Source organism: Labeo rohita, chromosome 21 (genome assembly GCF_022985175.1).
Source record: "Labeo rohita strain BAU-BD-2019 chromosome 21, IGBB_LRoh.1.0, whole genome shotgun sequence".
In the NCBI taxonomy this organism is placed as follows: domain Eukaryota; kingdom Metazoa; phylum Chordata; class Actinopteri; order Cypriniformes; family Cyprinidae; genus Labeo; species Labeo rohita.
Genome location: NC_066889.1, coordinates 30,057,663 through 30,075,854, shown reverse-complemented (window position 1 = coordinate 30,075,854; position 18,192 = coordinate 30,057,663). Strand labels below are relative to the sequence as shown.

At 28.6% G+C, this 18,192-nt stretch overlaps 3 protein-coding genes across 8 annotated transcripts in view; 2 read left to right on the top strand and 1 right to left on the bottom strand.

Annotated features, from left to right (window-relative positions):
* Positions 1–9,880, top strand: part of rab27b (RAB27B, member RAS oncogene family) — a 36,609-nt gene extending 26,729 nt beyond the window's left edge. For both annotated transcript variants that reach the window (XM_051092924.1, XM_051092923.1), the window contains 5 exons: positions 524–695; positions 4,256–4,341; positions 5,207–5,310; positions 7,327–7,450; positions 8,925–9,880. In XM_051092924.1, the coding sequence (XP_050948881.1) occupies positions 543–695; positions 4,256–4,341; positions 5,207–5,310; positions 7,327–7,450; positions 8,925–9,111 (654 nt within the window). In that variant the 5' untranslated portion in view covers positions 524–542 and the 3' untranslated portion in view covers positions 9,112–9,880. The remainder of the gene's footprint in view (positions 1–523; positions 696–4,255; positions 4,342–5,206; positions 5,311–7,326; positions 7,451–8,924) is intronic.
* The window catches only part of LOC127152320 (vitelline membrane outer layer protein 1-like), a 232,385-nt gene that overhangs the window by 63,130 nt on the left and 151,063 nt on the right, over positions 1–18,192 (top strand). The gene's annotated exons all lie outside the window — the stretch shown is intronic.
* LOC127152305 (cingulin-like protein 1) overlaps positions 16,469–18,192 on the bottom strand; it is a 42,409-nt gene continuing 40,685 nt past the window's right edge. For all 4 annotated transcript variants that reach the window (XM_051092890.1, XM_051092893.1, XM_051092891.1 and 1 more), the window contains one exon: positions 16,469–17,206. In XM_051092890.1, the coding sequence (XP_050948847.1) occupies positions 17,083–17,206 (124 nt within the window). In that variant the 3' untranslated portion in view covers positions 16,469–17,082. The remainder of the gene's footprint in view (positions 17,207–18,192) is intronic.

Genomic DNA, 18,192 nt, shown 5'->3' with positions numbered 1-18,192 from the left:
TATGGGCTTTTTAAATAGCGAGACGAGTTGTCTGTCTTCTATTTTTTTTATTAATTTAATTGTGTGTAATTTTCAGTTTTATTTTAGCATTACTAAGATACAATTGTAGTTTTTATTAATTTTTCAATCAGTTTTTATTTATATTTTGTTTTACATTTTTATTTAAACTCTTAGTAATTTTGTGTTTTTGTCATTTTTAGTAGTATTTGTTTTTTATATACATGTCTATGTTTTTTTTTATTCATTTTTATTTTAGTTTTAGTTGTAATTATTTTAGTACATACAATTAGAAATTTTTTGTTGGTGACAGTTAATTTTATTTTAAGTAATGAAAATATTTCAGTTTTAGTTAACTGTAACAACCGTTGTGATTTCATTGATTTACTTTGTGTTTTAAATTTCCATGGAGTTTGTTTGCATGTTTGTTGTATTGATTTATTAAGGTGGATTGAATATGCTCACTGTGTTTGTTGTATTGATTTATTTTGGTTGCTGTAATATGCTCATGTTGTTTGTTGTGCAGGTTCAGCTCCAGCAGCACTATGACCGATGGAGATTACGACTATCTGATCAAACTCCTGGCTCTTGGGGACTCCGGAGTGGGCAAGACCACCTTCCTCTATCGCTACACCGACAACAAGTTCAACCCCAAATTCATCACCACCGTGGGCATCGATTTCAGGGAAAAGAGAGTGGTTAGTGCCCGCATCGCTGTTTGTGTGTGTGTGCCGGACGGCTCTTGAGTTACGAGCTTTGATGTTTCCTGTGAGTTCGGCCCTCTATCCTCTCGTAATTGGCTCATAAGTCAGTGTGTGTGTGTGCGTGTGTGTGAGGGTGATAAAGTTTATTGATGTGGATAAAGTGTGAAGAGCCGCACACAATGGACTTCACACACTCCAGCAGCATTAAAAGAGCAAATCCCTGAGCCGCCGCGAGCAGATCTGAGCTGACGTGAGCCAGAGCCGCGGGAGAGATGAGTTCAGGCTGCTTATAGACATGTGGATGTGTCTGATGAAGCTTTGCTCTCTTTAACGGAAATCGAGAGATATTTATTACTCTGAAGTTTGAACTGATTCACAGAAGTAAAACAAAATATTAGCAAATCCAATACAAGTACAATAAATGATAATGATAAAATAATGTCTAATTTTAATTTATTTATGCATCAGTAGAACAATAAATAATTTATAGTGTGAAACGGAATGTTATGTTATAAAGATGCCAACAGTTTAACTTTGTTCATTTATTTTGTATAAGTACTTATATAGTATTACAGTATTTATTCGTATTAGCTTTTATTTTTATATTTGTAATTTTCATTTTCATTTTAAATTGTAATATTTAGTAATTTTATGTTTTTGTCTTTATCATTTCTATAGCTTTGATTTGTTTCAGTAAAAGGGGTTTGTTTATATATCATTCACACTGATTTAACATTTTATTCCTAAAAACATAGTAAAAAATGAAATGAAGTGAAGTTTTTCTCTCCACTTCAGCTGCACTTCCAAACTCCAAAACTTACAGTTTTATTCCTCTTGATATTGTGAATGTTTTTACTGAGGGATTTGTTGATACTTCAATTATACTGATTTTTATAACATTTTATTCCTGAAAACATGGTAAAAAATGCTTGTTTTTAAAGGTTGTGAGTTTGTTTCTCAACTTCAGCAGCACTTACAAACACCAAAACTTACAGTTTTATTGATATTGTGAATGTTTTTACTGAGGGGTTTGTTGATACTTCAATTATACTGATTTTTATAACATTTCATTCCTAAAAACATCGTGAAAATGCTAATTTTGAAAGGTTATGAGTTTGTTTCTCCACTTCAGTAACATTTACAAACATCAAAACTCACAGTTTTATTCTTCTCTATATTGTGAAGGTTTTTACTGAGAGGTTTTTTGTTCATACTTCAATTATACTGATTTTTATAACATTTTATTCCTAAAAAACATGTTAAAAAATGCTTATTTTTAAAGGTTGTGAGTTTGTTTCTCCACTTCAGCAGCATTTACATACACCAGACTTAGCAGTTTTATTCCTCTCTATGTTGTGAAGGTTTTTACTGAGAGGTTTGTTGATACTTCAATTATACTGATTTTTATAACATTTCATTCCTAAAAACATGGTCGAAATGCTTATTTTTAAAAGTTGTGAGTTTGTTTCTCAACTTCAGCAGCACTTACAAACGCCAAAACTTACAGTTTTCTTTCTTTCTAGATTGTGAAGGTTTTTACTGAGGGGTTTGTTGATACTTCAATTATACTGATTTTTATAACATTTTATTCCTAAAAACACAGTAAAAAATGCTTATTTTTAAAGGTTGTGAGTTTGTTTTTCAACTTTAGCAGCACTTACAAACACCAAAACTTACAGTTTTATTCCTCTCTATATTGTGAAGGTTTTTATTGAGGGGTTTGTTTATGTATCATTCACATTGATATATACATTACATTATTTCTTAAAACATGGTGAAAATGCATTATGGCTGTTAGCCATATTTTCTGATTTTTGGAGTGATAAAAATATATTTCCAAAATCCCATCTGTAAAAACCTTGAACTCTAATATGTCAACAAACCGGACAAGAATTTTGAACCTGGCTTAATTGAATATTCAGATTTCTGTGCATGCAATTAGTGCATATTTAAGTAAACAGTAGCATTCATTTGCAATATTTCGCAAATTAACACATTAACCTGTCATGTCTGATAAAGGAGTTCATAATATAATTATTAATATGAATAATCGATTCTCTGAATCAAAATAATTCACAGAAGTAAATCAAACTATATATATAGTAAAATCAATACAAGTACAACAAATGATAATGATAATATATCTAATTTTCATTTATATGTGCGTCAGTAGAACAATAAATAGTTTATAATGTGAAACTGAATGTATGTTAGAAACATGCCAACAGTTTAATTAACATTGTTAATATATTATTTATATATTATTATAGTATTTATTCATATTACCTTTTATTTGAATTGGCTTTTACTTTTATATTTGTAATTTTAATTTTAATTTAAGTTTTCATTTTTAGTATTTTTATGTGTTTTTTTTTTTTTTTTTTTTTTTTTTTTATTTGTTTCACTTTTAGTTTTTGTAATTTTGCAAAACATTTTTTTCAGTTGATTACCAAGGCAGCATTTCTGATTTTTGTTTTTGTTGCATTATGGGTTGTAGTTTTACTTGTAGTTTTATGTGATTTTGTCATTTTTTTAAATTGCCATTTAAAAAAAAAAATTCTATTTACCATTCATTTCAGTTTTAGTATTTAATTTCAGTTAGTTGCCTTGTCGACATTTCAGATTTTCAATGTATTTGTTTTTATTTCAATGTATCTGATATTTCTATTTTATTTTCACTTTATTTTAGTTAATGGAAGCATTTTTTGATAGTTTTAGTTTTAACAGTAGCAGCACTAAAAAGCAGCTCTTGCTGTGTCATGTTGGGAATGGCAGTTTGACACATTTTAGAACCCAACAATTTCACTTTGACAGAGTTTGGAGGGTTTCAGTGTTTTGGATTAAATGAGCGTTTATGACTCAAGACCACCCGCTCTTCATTGTGTGTGTATGTGTGTGAGGACAGCAAAGCGTGTTTCCACCCACTAAACGAGCCTGCGCTGATCTGGAAAAGATCGATAATGAGAACGAGGCCTGAACTTCTCAAACACACTCACAGTATGAATCACCCGAGCTCAGAAACACGAGCATCAGAGACGCAGAGCGGCCCACATTATCAGTGACACGCAGTCACATCATGTCAGGAATCATTGCTGACGCACCCATGAACAATCCTCCATTATTCTCCAACATTATAAACATAACCTCATACATTTATGATCCATAAAGTCCTTACAGGCTGTATTTCCGGTGTTTTGTTCGGGTGTTTTATGCCGTTGTTCTGTCTGTAGTATCTTTCGGAGACTCTTTAAATGTCACAGATGAAGTGGGCAGGAAGACAGTGAGATGAAAGCATCTATCCCAGCATGCAGTGCGGCTCAGGCAGATCAATAACAGCATCCATCGGAGCTAAACTGAGCAGAAGTACAGCAGCTTCCCAGCGTCAGAATCGCGTTTGAGAAATTTGTCTGCCGTGTTTTCAGTCTGACCTCGAGCCAAAACACATTCAGGGGCGTCAAGGCCAAAAACACAGACTTCGAATGAATCTTTCATGAAGTGAAGTTCATGTCTGGCGGGTTTGGTGCTGATCTCTGCTGATCTGTGTCGTTTTCTAGGTTTATACGACGAACAGTCCCAATGGAACGACAGGAAAGACGTTTAAGGTTCACCTGCAGCTCTGGGACACGGCGGGACAGGAGAGGTGCGCTCTGCTCTTATATTCTTAAGAATATCTGATATTCTTCTCATATTTATCATCCGATGTCAATCACTGTCGTCTGAACCGGGACTTTTCACTTTATTAGATTCCACAGACCCCAAATATGATCAATGTGACCCCCATAATAAAAGGCATCTATATATTTTCATGCATAAAGACCCAGTTTAGATTAATTTTTAATTGTTGTCTATCACTTTTAATACATTTCTATAGCACTTTATACAATACAGATTGTTTTTTTTTTTATATATATTTTGTTTTTTCTCTTTGCTATAGACAATTATGTGTTATTTGCTTAATATATAATTTAATCTGTTTTTATTGGTAACTTATTTATAATATTATTTATTGTTTGCATTTTTAAATTTGATTTGATTATTATTATTTAAAATATTTTTTTTTTTTCCTGTTAAGGTACATTTACCTTTTTCTACTTGCTGTAGTACTGTTAGAGGTATTATTTATGTATCTGTTTATTTATTATTTATTTTAATTTAATAATTTTATTTAATTTTAATTGACTGATTTTATTTTAATGTCCTTTTTATGAATTAATTAATTTATTTATCTATTTTTGTGTTTACAAAAACACTTACTTAATTTTTTAAAATATTTTGTATTATTTATTTTTACATTCTTACGCCTTCACACAAGTTTTTCTCTGAATGATGTGGATCAGTGTTTTACAGTTGGACTGGCTCTGACTTTGGAGATCAGATGTTCATAAACTGAATTCATTTGTTTCAGTGCCGTTCTAGAAGCATCTTCTGAATCCTCCTGATCGTCCTGTGGTTGTGGGTAGTCGAGGTCTCTGGTTTTGACTGCAGCGTTTGTTTTTCTCTGGCAGGTTCAGGAGTTTGACCACGGCGTTCTTCAGGGATGCGATGGGTTTCCTGCTCATGTTTGATCTGACCAGCCAGCAGAGTTTCCTCAACGTCAGGAACTGGATGAGTGAGTCACTGCAGACGTATGACTAACTAACCAGCACTAACCAGATTAACAGACTGACTGTAGGCGTTTGTTAGTTACAGTGATTGATCTTCTTCTTCCTCATATTTTCCTCTTACTTAGCTTCTTCGTCCTCTTTGTTCTTGTTCTTCTTCCTGTTTCTTTTCCTCTTATTTTTCTTTCTTATTTTCCTATTTTCTACTTCTTTCTTTCTCTTTCTTTCTTTCTTTCTTTCTTTTCTTCATCTTTCTCTTTTTTCCTGTTCCTCTTTCATCTTCTTCTTACTCATCTTCTTTGTTTCTTTTCCTCTTCTTCAGTCTTTTTTCTTCTTCCACTTTCTCCTCCTCTTAATTTTTTCTTCTTCCTTTTCTTTCTCTTCTTTTTCTTGCTTTTCTCATTTTCATCTTCCTGTTTCTTTTCCTCTTATTTTCCACTGCTTTCTTTCTTTCTTTCTTTCTTTCTGTCTTTCTTTTTTTCTTTTCCTCTTCATCTTTCTCTTTTTTCCTGTTCCTCTTTCATCTTCTTACTCATCATCTTTCTGTTTCTTTTCCTCTTCTTCAGTCTTTTTTCTTCTTCCACTTTCTCCTCTTAATTTTTTTCTTCTTCCTTTTCTTTCTCCTCTTCTTTTTCTTGTTTCTCTCATTTTCTTCTTCCTGTTTCTTTTCCTCTTCCTTACCTTCTTCCTCTTCTTTCTTCTTCTTCTTCCTCCTGTTTCTTTCCTCTTTCTTTTCTTCTTCTTTTTATTCTTCTTCCTTTTCACCTTTTTTCTTTTTCCTGTTCTTCCTTTTCTTTTTTTTTCTTCCTCTTCTTCTCTTCTTTTTGCCTCTTACACTTATTTTTGTTTCTTCTTCCTGCTCCTCATCTTATTCCTGTTTCTTTTCCTCTTCCTTTTCTTCTTCTTCTTCCACTTCCTCTTCCTCTTAATTTTTCTTATTTTTTCCAATTCTCTATTTCCTTTTTCTTTTCCTTTTCTTCTTCTTCTTCCTTTTCCCTCTTCTTTGTCTTCTTCTGCTTCCTGTTCCTTTCAATTTTTCTTCCTCTTCTCTTCTTTTTTTATCTTCTTGTCTTCTTCTTTCATTTCCTCTTCCTCTTATTTTTCCTGTTCTTCATTTTCTTTTCCTCTCCCTCCTCTTTTTGCCTCTTTCTCTTCTTCTTTTTTTCTTCTTCTTCTTTCAGTTTCTTTTCCTCTTCCTTTTCTTCTTCTTTTTGTTATTCCTTTTCCTGTTTCTTTTCCTTCTTCTTTCCTCTTTATTGTCTTCTTCCTCTTCTTCATATTTCTTTTTCCTGTTCTTGCCTCTTTTCCTCTTCCTCTTATTTCTTCTCCTTCCTCATCTTCTTCCTGTTTCCTTTCTTCTTCCTCTTCACTCTCTTTCTGTCTTCTTCCTCTTCCTCCTAATTTTTCCTCTTCTGTTTTTTTCTTTCACTTCCTGTATTTTTTTCTTCATTTTCTTTGCCTCTTCCTCTTCTTTCTTTTCTTATTCTTCTTCCAGTTCCTCTTCCTCTTAGTTTTCCCCTATTCTTCCTCTTTCCTCTTCTTCATCTTCTTTTTCTTCCTATTCTTCCTCTTTTCTTCTTCTTTCACTTCCTCTTCCACTTTTCTTTCTGTTCGTTATTTTCTTTTCCTCTTTGTTTCCTCTTCTTCCAGTTTCTTTTCCTCTTCCTCTTCTTTCTTCTTCTTCCTCGTCTTCTTCCCGTTTCTTTTCTTCTTCATCCTCTTCCTTCTCTTTCTGTCTTCTTCTTCTGCTTCCTCTTACTTTTCTTATTTTCTTTCTTTTTCCCTTGTCCTTCTTCATCTTCTTATTCCTCTTCTTCCTCATTTTCTTCTTGCTCTTTTTCTTCCTCCTCATTCCTTTTCTTGTTTCTAAAGTAATTGAGTGAATTGAGTCAGAACTGATTATTGATTTTATTTCAGCTTTAGATCTTTAGATTTTGACAGTCTTTCATTTACACTAAACCTGAAACTGTGATTCTGAATTCCTGTAATTTACTCTGTGTGTGTGTGTGTGTGTGTGTGTGTAGGTCAGCTCCAGGCTAACGCGTATTGTGAGAATCCAGATATTGTTCTTGTGGGTAATAAAGCCGATCTGAACGACCAGAGAGAAGTTCAGGAGAAACAAGCAAAAGAACTAGCGGACAAATACGGGTGAGTGAGTGTGTGTGCGTGCGTGCGTGTGTGTGTGCATGAACTTTACTCTTCAGTCACTGAGATGAAGATAAGACTGTAATGCATTTCCTGTTGTGAATAAAGACTCGTGATTGAACGTCAGTGACTCTGTTTTCTGTTTGTGACTGAATTTGTCTGATCTTCATCTGCTGATGCTCTTTCTCTGTCATAAAAACTTCCATTCTTCAGTTTGGCCAGATAAAAATACATCATAATCATTTATTAGTTATTCTAGCATTCTTTTAGTTATTAAGCAGTAAAGCATGATGCTAAAGATGCTAAAGTTTGATTGCCAGGTAATGCATCAACTGATGAAATGTACAGCTTGAATGCAGTCTAAATTACTTATCATAAAAGCATCTTTTTTTTTTTTTTTTTTTTTTTTTTTTTACTTTTTATTTTTGTGTTTTATGCCTTTTATTTAGATAAGACAGTGTAGAGGGACAGAAAGCAAGGTGGGATCAGGAAAAGTCTGCGTGCCGGGACTCGAACTCGGGATGCCATTTTTTTTAATAATAAAATAAATTAAATATTATAAAATAAAATATAAAATATTATATATATATATATATATATATATATATGAACAAGTGTCATTTTATTAATTTAATTTATTTTATTATTAATAATTATTTTATTAATGTTTATTATTATTATTATTATTGTTATTATTTTTAATAAATAAATATGTATTATTATAAAATACTCTTATGTATATTTAAAATAATAGTGAGTGAAATTTGGAACATGATATTGATATATAATGTTTTTATGCCTGGATTAATTTGAAGACATATAAGAGATGGGGGAAAAAGAAACAAATTAAATGAATGAATGAATAGTTTTACATATTCAAATTGTATATTAAAATACATTTAAAAAAATATAAAAAAATATATATATTCTAAATATAATAGTATAAATATTTTCTGAATTTTTTTGTACATTACAATTGAGTGAAATTTGAAACATGATATTGATATATAATGTTTTTATGCCTGGATTAATTTAAAGACATATTAGAGGTATAGAAAAACAAACTAACTAAACTAATTAAATAAATAAATAAATACATTTACACATTCAAATTATATATTAAAAATATATATTCTAAATATAACAGTATAAATATTTTCCGTATTTTTTGTGCATTACAATTTTTAATAGTAGTAAAATAAAACTTATAAAAAAAATAATTTATAAAATATATTAAAATAGATTAAAAAAATGTAAAAATATATATTCTAAATTAAAAAATCTAATATATATATATATATATATTATTAATATAGCATATAACAACCCATATTTCTGTTTTTGCTTCATTTTGTTTAATAAATTTTATATATGCATGTGTGTTGATTTTGATCATTATATAACTGCATATGTGTTTGTAAGTGTGAGAGAGAGTTGAGTCTTCTTCTGATGTTTGTTCTTGTCTCCTCTTTCCCAGAATCCCCTACTTCGAGACGAGTGCGGCGACCGGCGCGGAGGTGGACAAGGCGGTGGTGACGCTGCTGGATCTGGTGATGAAGCGGATGGAGCAGTGTGTGGACAAACCGGCGGCGGACGCGCACAACACGGACGGCACCAGCAAACTGGACGCCGCGGCGGCCAACGAGAAGAAGTGTGCGTGTTAAAGCAGCGGGACGCGGCGCTCGTGTAGCGGACAGGAGCGGACGTGCCGCCCGCCGGGCCGATATCAGAGCCACGGCACCGTCCGGATCCCACACGCCCGTCCCGAAACTACCGTATTACAGATATGTGTGGACGTTCGTATTTTCCCGGAGAGTTTGTGAGAGCTGTCGTACTGCCTGTGATCTTTAACAAACCCCTCCAAATTTAGCCCAGAATATTACGTATGAAATTTTCATATAGAGATCTTAGATCAGCAACTCTACACACTAAAATACTGATGTGGCCATCGTTTTGATTTGGACTTTAATTCTAAACACTGATCGTCTAAATGAATGTACATACACAAAAACAGACATATCTGGCTCATCGAGAGCTGAACCACATTCATACACTACCAGTCAGAGGACTGGAATAAATATGATTTTTTTGTGTTTCTGAAAGAAGTCTCTTCTGCTCAGCAAAGCTGCATTTATTTGATCAAAACTACTGTAAAAAATCTGAAATATTATTACTATTCAATCTATATATATATACTTTCCAATGTGAATATGTGTTAAACTGTAATTTACTTCTGTGATGCGCAGCTGAATTTTCAGCATCATTACTCCAGTCTTCAGTGTCACATGATCCTTCAGAAATCATTGTAATATGCTGATTTGCTGCTCAATAAATATTTCTACAACTCTAAATTTCAACATATTCGGGAAAGTAAAATAATATAATAATAAAAATTAAAAATTAAAATTAAAAACAACAGCAACACACCAACAACAACAAATTTTTTATATATATATATATATATATATATATATATATATATATATAAAGCATCTGCCAAATTTTTCCCTTCATTTTTAGTACATAAATATTATTGGTAAAAAATTATTATTGGTAAAAAAGTAAAAAAATTTATAAAATAAGAGTTTATTTCACAAATTATATATGTTTTAGTTTTTGTTATGTGTGTTATTATGCATGTTACTAAATAATAAAAAGGAAAAAATTATTTTGAGTTTTAATGGTCCATTTGTGAATGATGCAAATATTTTCAAATGTACTTTAAGTATATTTTAAAATTTGTATTTTTAAAATTTTCAAAAATTAGGGCTGTCGAACAAGTGCGATTAATAGCTTACAACGTAAAAGTTTGCCTAATATATATATATATATATATAAATACACACAAATTGATGTATATATTTAAGAGAAATATGTTGTTTATGTACAAAATATTTTATTTATATAATAATATATATTATATAATTTATATAAATTATATAAAAACTGTAATAAATACATATACTTGTAAATATGTGTTAAATATAAATATAAATGCGTTTGTATTGATATATACATAATAAACACACATAGTACACACACATATAGTAGGAGTTTGATTTTGTATGCGATTAATTGCGATTAATAGTTTGACAGCCCTAAAATTGTTACATTTTAATTTTTTTTAATTTTATTTTTTTTATTTTTTGATTTTACATTTTGAGAGCAAAAACATTATATTCCAATAATGTTTTTTTTTCTATATTTAAAAAACAAAACAAAAAAAAACATTTGTATGTTTTTAGAAAAAAGAAAAAGTATATTACCATTTATAACATATTTAGCATATATTTAAAATATATTTTGGCCAGGAAGATTATGAAAGAAATGGCCAAAATATATTTACTGAATCTATTTTGCAAAAAAAAAAAAAAAAAAAAATCAGTTTTATTTATATATATATATATATATATATATATATATATATATATATAATATAATATATATTTAAATAAAGTAAAAGTGACATTAAAGATATTTTAATGTTCCAACTTTCTATTCATCTGTGAATCCTGAAAAATAAAATATATGACGGTTTCCACACAAACATTGTGCAGCACAACTGTTTTCAACATTGCTAATAATCATAAACGTTTGTTGAGCAGCAAATCAGCATATTAGAATGATTTCTGAGTGATCATGTGACACTGAAGACTGGAGTAATGATGCTGAAAATTCAGCATTTGATCGCAGAAATAAATGACAATTTACAATATATTCACATAGACAGCAGGTATTTTAAAAGAAAATATTTTTTCACCATTTTACAGCATTTTTGATCAAATAAACGCAGCGTTGGTGAGCAGCAGAGACGTTCGTCTGGTGGTGTATGGTCATGATTTTGAAGCTCTGGTGTGTCAAACACTACTCACTGCCTGTCAGAGTCTGTGTTGGTGAATGGAAGCCTGTGCATGACTGACATGAGCTTGTGAATGTCCAGGCGTTTGTGTCTCTGGTGTCGTGACGCTGCGGATGCTTGCGTGTTCATGCGTGTCGCTGCATGCGGTCACACGCGGCTGACGTCTAATCGCGATCGTGCCCGGCCTTTACGATCGGTCCTGATATTAAACGCTCCGTCCAGAGCTCTGGAGAAACTCCACTGAAGTGCTGGAAGCATGAATGTTTCATTTTCACATCTGTTAGCTTGTGCTCACATCAACCATCAGAAGTGCAGATTCATGCAAACAAGTGCAAATGAATAGTTGAATAGTTGAAGATCTGCGGGGTGTTTGTACGTCTGCTTCGGACTTCTGAACATTTGAAAGAAATAGCAAATGATGTATTTTTAATGCGTCTGTGTACAAGAATGGACTGGATAAAATGAGAAGTGTCTAATATACAGGCAGATCAATGCAGATCTCCATCTAATTTAATATTTTAGGCTAATATCTTGAAATCTTGAAATCTTGAAATTGCATCCAGAGCATATTTCACCCTAAATTTTAGGATTTTATTTATTTATTTATTCTTAAGTTGCAGTAATGTAAATTTAGTTTTTTTTTTTTTTTTTTTTCTGGCTTTGCATAAACTTGTTGGTCCTAATATATTTATAGGCTTTTCTTAATGTCTTGAGTGAAGTGCGACATGTATTTTAAATATCATAATAAATGCCCAGCTCATTTTCACCCTAAATTTAAATTCATGACAATTTAACACCAAACTTATATTATTACATGTAAATATTTTACTTTAGATTTTTTTTTTTCACTTATGAAATGTTTTTACATTTACTTATTTTTTTTGTTAAATATAGTTTTTAAAATCATAATGATTTTAACATATATTATTATTTAGTTCTTTTGGGGTGAAATTTGACCTGAATGTACTCTTGTACAAGCTAATTAATAGACAACACCTTTTGCTGTGCTTTTTTAGTTTGGTGAATTTTATGAAAACTTGTTCATTATGGAGGGCCAAATTACTCAAAATTAAATAATTAAATAAATGCTGAAATATATAAATAAATCATTAAATGCATTTGTCGACAACAACAAACCTCAAAATGAAATGTGGAGGCAATAAATAAATGCTGAAATAAATAAATAAATATTTAAATAAATAAATAATTTATATAATTAAATAATAAATATTTAAAAAATTAAAAAATAAATATTTAAATAAATAAATATTTATACATTTATATATGCTTTCAAAAATTAAATGATGCACTTAACTATGTATTTATATATTTCAACATTTATTTAATTAATTTTGAGTAATTTGGCCCTCCATAGTTCATGTCATATTTCACCCTAAATTCAAAACCATTTACAGTATTTTCTTTACAAATTCCAAAAAAAAAAACAAAAAACAAATTTCTCAATGTTACATCATTTTGTTTTTTTTTAGTTTTATTTAAATCAACAAAACAGGCAGCAGAAATACTATGGATGTATAAATCACAGTTTATTTTATTCTATTTTATTAATTTCCTTCCCCTTGCATTTGTGAAATTACAATAGAAAAAAATCTTGTTCCAAAAAATAGACTTCATTTTCTTAATGCAAAATTAAGTATCTTATGTTTGTCTTATAAGTTTGGGGTGAAATGTGATATGTTTTTCAGACTAAATCAATAAATGTCCATATTTCACCCTAAATTCAAAATCATTAAGATGTTTTGCATAACATAAAACATATCTTTTGCAAACTGTCATGAAAATAAGTCTTATTATTATATGTATTACATTTATTTGTAATTTTATATATATATCTTTTTTTTTTTTTTTTTTGGCGAATATAATGAAAACATGTTCATGTCGTATTTTACCCTAAATTCCAAAACATTGACATTATTTTCTTTACTAATTACCCCCTCTAATTTTTATTCTCAGTATTTCTCAGTATTGTATTACAGCATGTTTTGTTTTATTTAGTCTTATTTTTATTTTATTTTATTTAAAACAGCAAAAAAGAAGCAGAAATAATATGGATGCATAAATCACAGTTTAGTTTTTTTTGTATTTGTTAAATTATAATACAAAAAGAAATAGACTTAATTTTCTTAATGCAAAATGTCATGTTTCATTTATTTATTTATTTATTTATTTATGTTATCTTATGAGTTTGGGGTGAAATATGACATGTATTTTTTTAAAAAATGTGTATATTTTATATTTCCATATTTCACCCTAAATTCAAAATCATTGAGATGTTTTGCATTAACATAAATACATCTTTGTAAACTGTCATGAAAATGAAGTCTTATTATTATATATAAATATTTTACTTTGGATTTTTTCCCCCTCATAAAAAATGTTTTTACATTAATTTTTTAAATATTTTTTTTTAATCATAATTTTCTTAACAAAAAAAAGTATTCTTATTTTTGCTCTTATTCAAGCAGATTAATACAAATCACATTTTCTAGCCTAAATTCAAAATTTCACCCAAAATTCAAAACCATTGCCATTATTTTCATCACAAATTAAAAAATAAATAAATAAATAAAATCCCCCCCCTCTATTTTACATTCTCAGTATTTAATTTTTTTTTTTTTTTTTTACATTTTATTTTTCCCTCTTGAATTTGTAAAATTACAATACTAAAAAAATGTTAATTTTCTTAATGCAAAATAGAATGTCTTATTTTTGTGTGATGAGTTTGGGGTGAAATATGACCAGGTTTGGTGATGATTTGTTCATATTGTTTGACGATGTCCGTACTGGGCTTGAGGTTTTATTTTTGTCCTCCGGTGCCAAACTCATCGTGTGCCATACTCACATCTTCAAGCATCGTTTGACGAAGGAAGGACGTCGGATCGCACGCCGTTCGATGTGACAATCTCTGGAGCGACGCATATTCGTGTTTCTACCGAACTCCTGCTTGGCCTTGAACTGAGCCGCGTCTCTCGCTTTCGTGTTTTACTGGTTTAGTACCTCATGTGGTTTCAGGAATGGCTTTATGAGCAGTGATGTTGTTCTCTTGAAGTTTACATTGATTGAAGGATTTTCTCTCCTCGTGCCTGTAAAGATTTACTGACCAATGAAACGCTGCCCGAGTCTCAACTCCTGTAAGCTCTTTTACTGCATCACGGTATATAATAAAAACACACAATAACACAACTGGTTCAACAAATGAACTCTTCAGTTTCCTTTGAGAGCGTTTATTTTTTTTGTTATGCGTGTAACATGTTACTAAAGAATAAAGAGGAAAAATGCTTAAAAGTTTTAATGGTCCATTTGTGAATGATGCATATATTTTTAAATATATTTCAACATTTTAAATATATATATATATATATATATATTTTTTTTTTTTTTATTAATTTTTTATTAATTTTTTTTTTTATTTTTACAATCAAACTGATATATTTCATTCCAAGAAAAAAAATTTTACATTTTCTTTGGGGGAAAAAGAAGTACAAGACCGGAAATATATTTTCTTGCTCTTGAAATACATTTTAAATATATATTATTTAAATATATCTAAATATATATATTTTTAATAGTACATTTCATCAAAAGTATATTTCATTGAGCTTCACTGTTTATAACACATATTTAGTATATCTTTAAGATGTATTTTGCCCAGAAAAATTCAAAATTCAAATTATACAAAAATACGACCAAAAAATAAATAAATATTATATAAAAAAAATATATGTAAATATATATATATATATTGTTTATATTTTGAGAAGAAAATTCAAAACAAATTTAATTTTAAAAAAACAAAACCATGTAATTCATTGCAAGAAAATACATTATTTTTTGTATACTTTTGAAGAAAAAAAAAAAGAGAAAAGTGTATATGACTGGAAATACATTTTAAAATATATTAGATATATAAAGGACCCTAAATATACTTTTATATAATAAAATATAAATATATAAAAATATATTTAATTGAGTGTCACTGTTTATAACATTTAATATATATTCAAAATATTTTTTTTTTAATATAAAAATACATTCAAAATATACAAAACAAATAGCCAAAATTAGATTTGCTAAAAAAAAAAATGTGAAATATATTTACTTCTATTTTTTTTTTTATATTTATTATATATTTTTGTGTATTTCTGAGTTTTTATTGATTGTTTGGAATTTTAAAATCAAACCTACTCATTTCATCCCATAAAAATTTGAAATATTTACTAATACAAATACAAATATATTTTCCTGCTCCTGAAATACATTTTGAAATATATTTGGGTATATGAAGGTTGAACCTAAATATATGTATATTTTTTTTAATTTTAAAAAATGTACATTTTATTGAAAAAAAAAAAAAAAAAAAAAAAAAAAAAACACATGCATTTCACTCCAAGAAAATACATTACTTCTTGTATACTTTAGATGAAAAATATATTTGGTATGTGAAGGTCGACAGAAAAATATTTTTATATAATAAAATTTAACAGTGACACTCAGTTAAATATATTTAATATATATATTTAATATATTTAAAATATATTTTTTGCCAGAAACAAAAAAATTCAAAATACATTTTGAAATATATTTTGGTATATAAAGGTTGAACCTAAATATATATATATATATATCATTTTATTAAGTTTCACTGTTTATAACACATTTAAAATGTATTTTTCCCAGGAAAAAAAAAAAGTATATTTAAAAATCTTAAAAAACAAAACCATGTATTTCATTTCAAGAAAATACATTACTTTTTGTATACTTTAAAAAAAAAAAATAATAATAATAAAATAAAATAAAATAAATTATATATATATATATATATATATATATACACACACATATACATATATAAATATATATATATATAATTCAGTTAATCTGAAGTTACAGTTTTATGAAATTTAAAGATTCTATTCAATCTAATTCAAAACCATTAAAATGCTTAAATTTTCTCATAATTTATTACTTGCAGTTCTGGCTTTTAGTCTCTTAATTGTGAGACAAACTAAAAATCACACGGAAAAAAGTTCAGTTATAAAGATATAGTCAAAGTGAATAAATTTCTAAAAAAATGTAATTGTCATTTGGTGGCATTTTATTCATTGACACTTAATCTAGATCAAAATAAAAAAGCATGACTCTTGGTTTTATAATATTTTATTACCATTTGATAGTTCCAGCTTAAATTCAGAACTACATACAAACACCCAGGAGCACAAACTGCTGCTGTATTTGAGTGAAAGACACACAGCATCATTAACACTTAATAAAAGCATTCCCTTAATAACCTTCAGAAGAATAATATCAGCAGCTGAACGCAGGCAAATACACTCCCGAATTAATGTCTAAACACTTCATCATCAGTATTCATTCCTATGTCGATTATATTAATATAGGCATAATGTAAACGGCTGATTGAGCTGAAGAACAACAACAGAAACGAGAACGGAGAGCTTAATAAAGAACTAATGCACACGACAGCTTACTGTAAACCACATCAAACCAGATTGGGCAGCGACGGTCAAGCAGATTCTGCTGTAAGTACTTAAAATTACAATCCTAAGAGCATCAGTCCACAGGAAAGGGCTTTTCCACAGCGTTTCTCATACGGAGCGTCTCTGGATCCCGGACTCCAGTGGTTTCTGTGATCCGCTTTGAAGTCTTTGATATTTGAAGGGAAACAGTTTGACAGCAGATCCAGATTGATTACGTTTTGGCAGTTTTTTAAAAGAGTTTTAGCTTCGGTCCGGTCCGGTCACACCTGAGTGATCTGTTTGTCTGTGGATTTGGATTCGGTCTGTTGCTTCTCTTCCTCGTCTTCATCATCGCTCAGATTCAGCTTCAGGTTCTCCAGAGTTTGTCTCGAATCTATCCTCCTGCTGCAGGACACGAAGACACAAAAAAACAATATGTTGGAAGAAAACCTACAGAACATTAACATCATAATACATTGTTTCCAACAAGTCCTCACTCTTTAATACAAAATTACAAATAATTTATTATTATTATTATTAATAATATTAAAAATGCACCCAGTAAAAAAACATAAACATGCTTATTATTTAATACATTTATTTTATATTAATAAAACAAGTCCTCACTCTTTATTACAAAATTACAAATAATTCTATATTTATTAATAATAATAATAATAATAATAATAATAATAATAATAATAATAATAATAATTATTATTATTATTATTATTATATTTAAAAAATGCTCCCAATTAAAAAACATGTATTACTTATTATTTATATATATTTATTAGTAGTAGTAGTAGTAAAATGCACAGAGTAAAAAAAACAAACATAAACATTTATTTATTATTTTATTTAAATAATATTTAAATAAAATATTATTATTATTATTATTATTATTATTATTATATTTATTTATTTTATATTAATAAAACAAGTCCTTTAATACAAAATTACAAATAATTTTATATTTTTTTATTATTTTATTATTATTATTATTATTATTATTATTTAAAATGCACCCAGTAAAAAAAAACATATATACATAAACATTTATTATTTATTATTTAATAAATGTATTTTATATTAATATATTTTTATGGTGTGTACAGACACAAATATTTACTTTTAATTACAGTGAAAATGTAATAATTATCATTAATTAAATGTAATGTAATATGGTGTATTAACAAACATGCATTTATTATTATTATAATAAAAGATATGAATAGATAATTGCTTATTTAATAAACGTTATTTATAAAAAATATAAATTAATATGGTGTATCAGCACATATTTATCATTAATAAACAATAAAATACAAAAAAACCCTCAAATACTTAGACTTACATTTTCAAATAAAATGTTATTAATATTAAAGTAA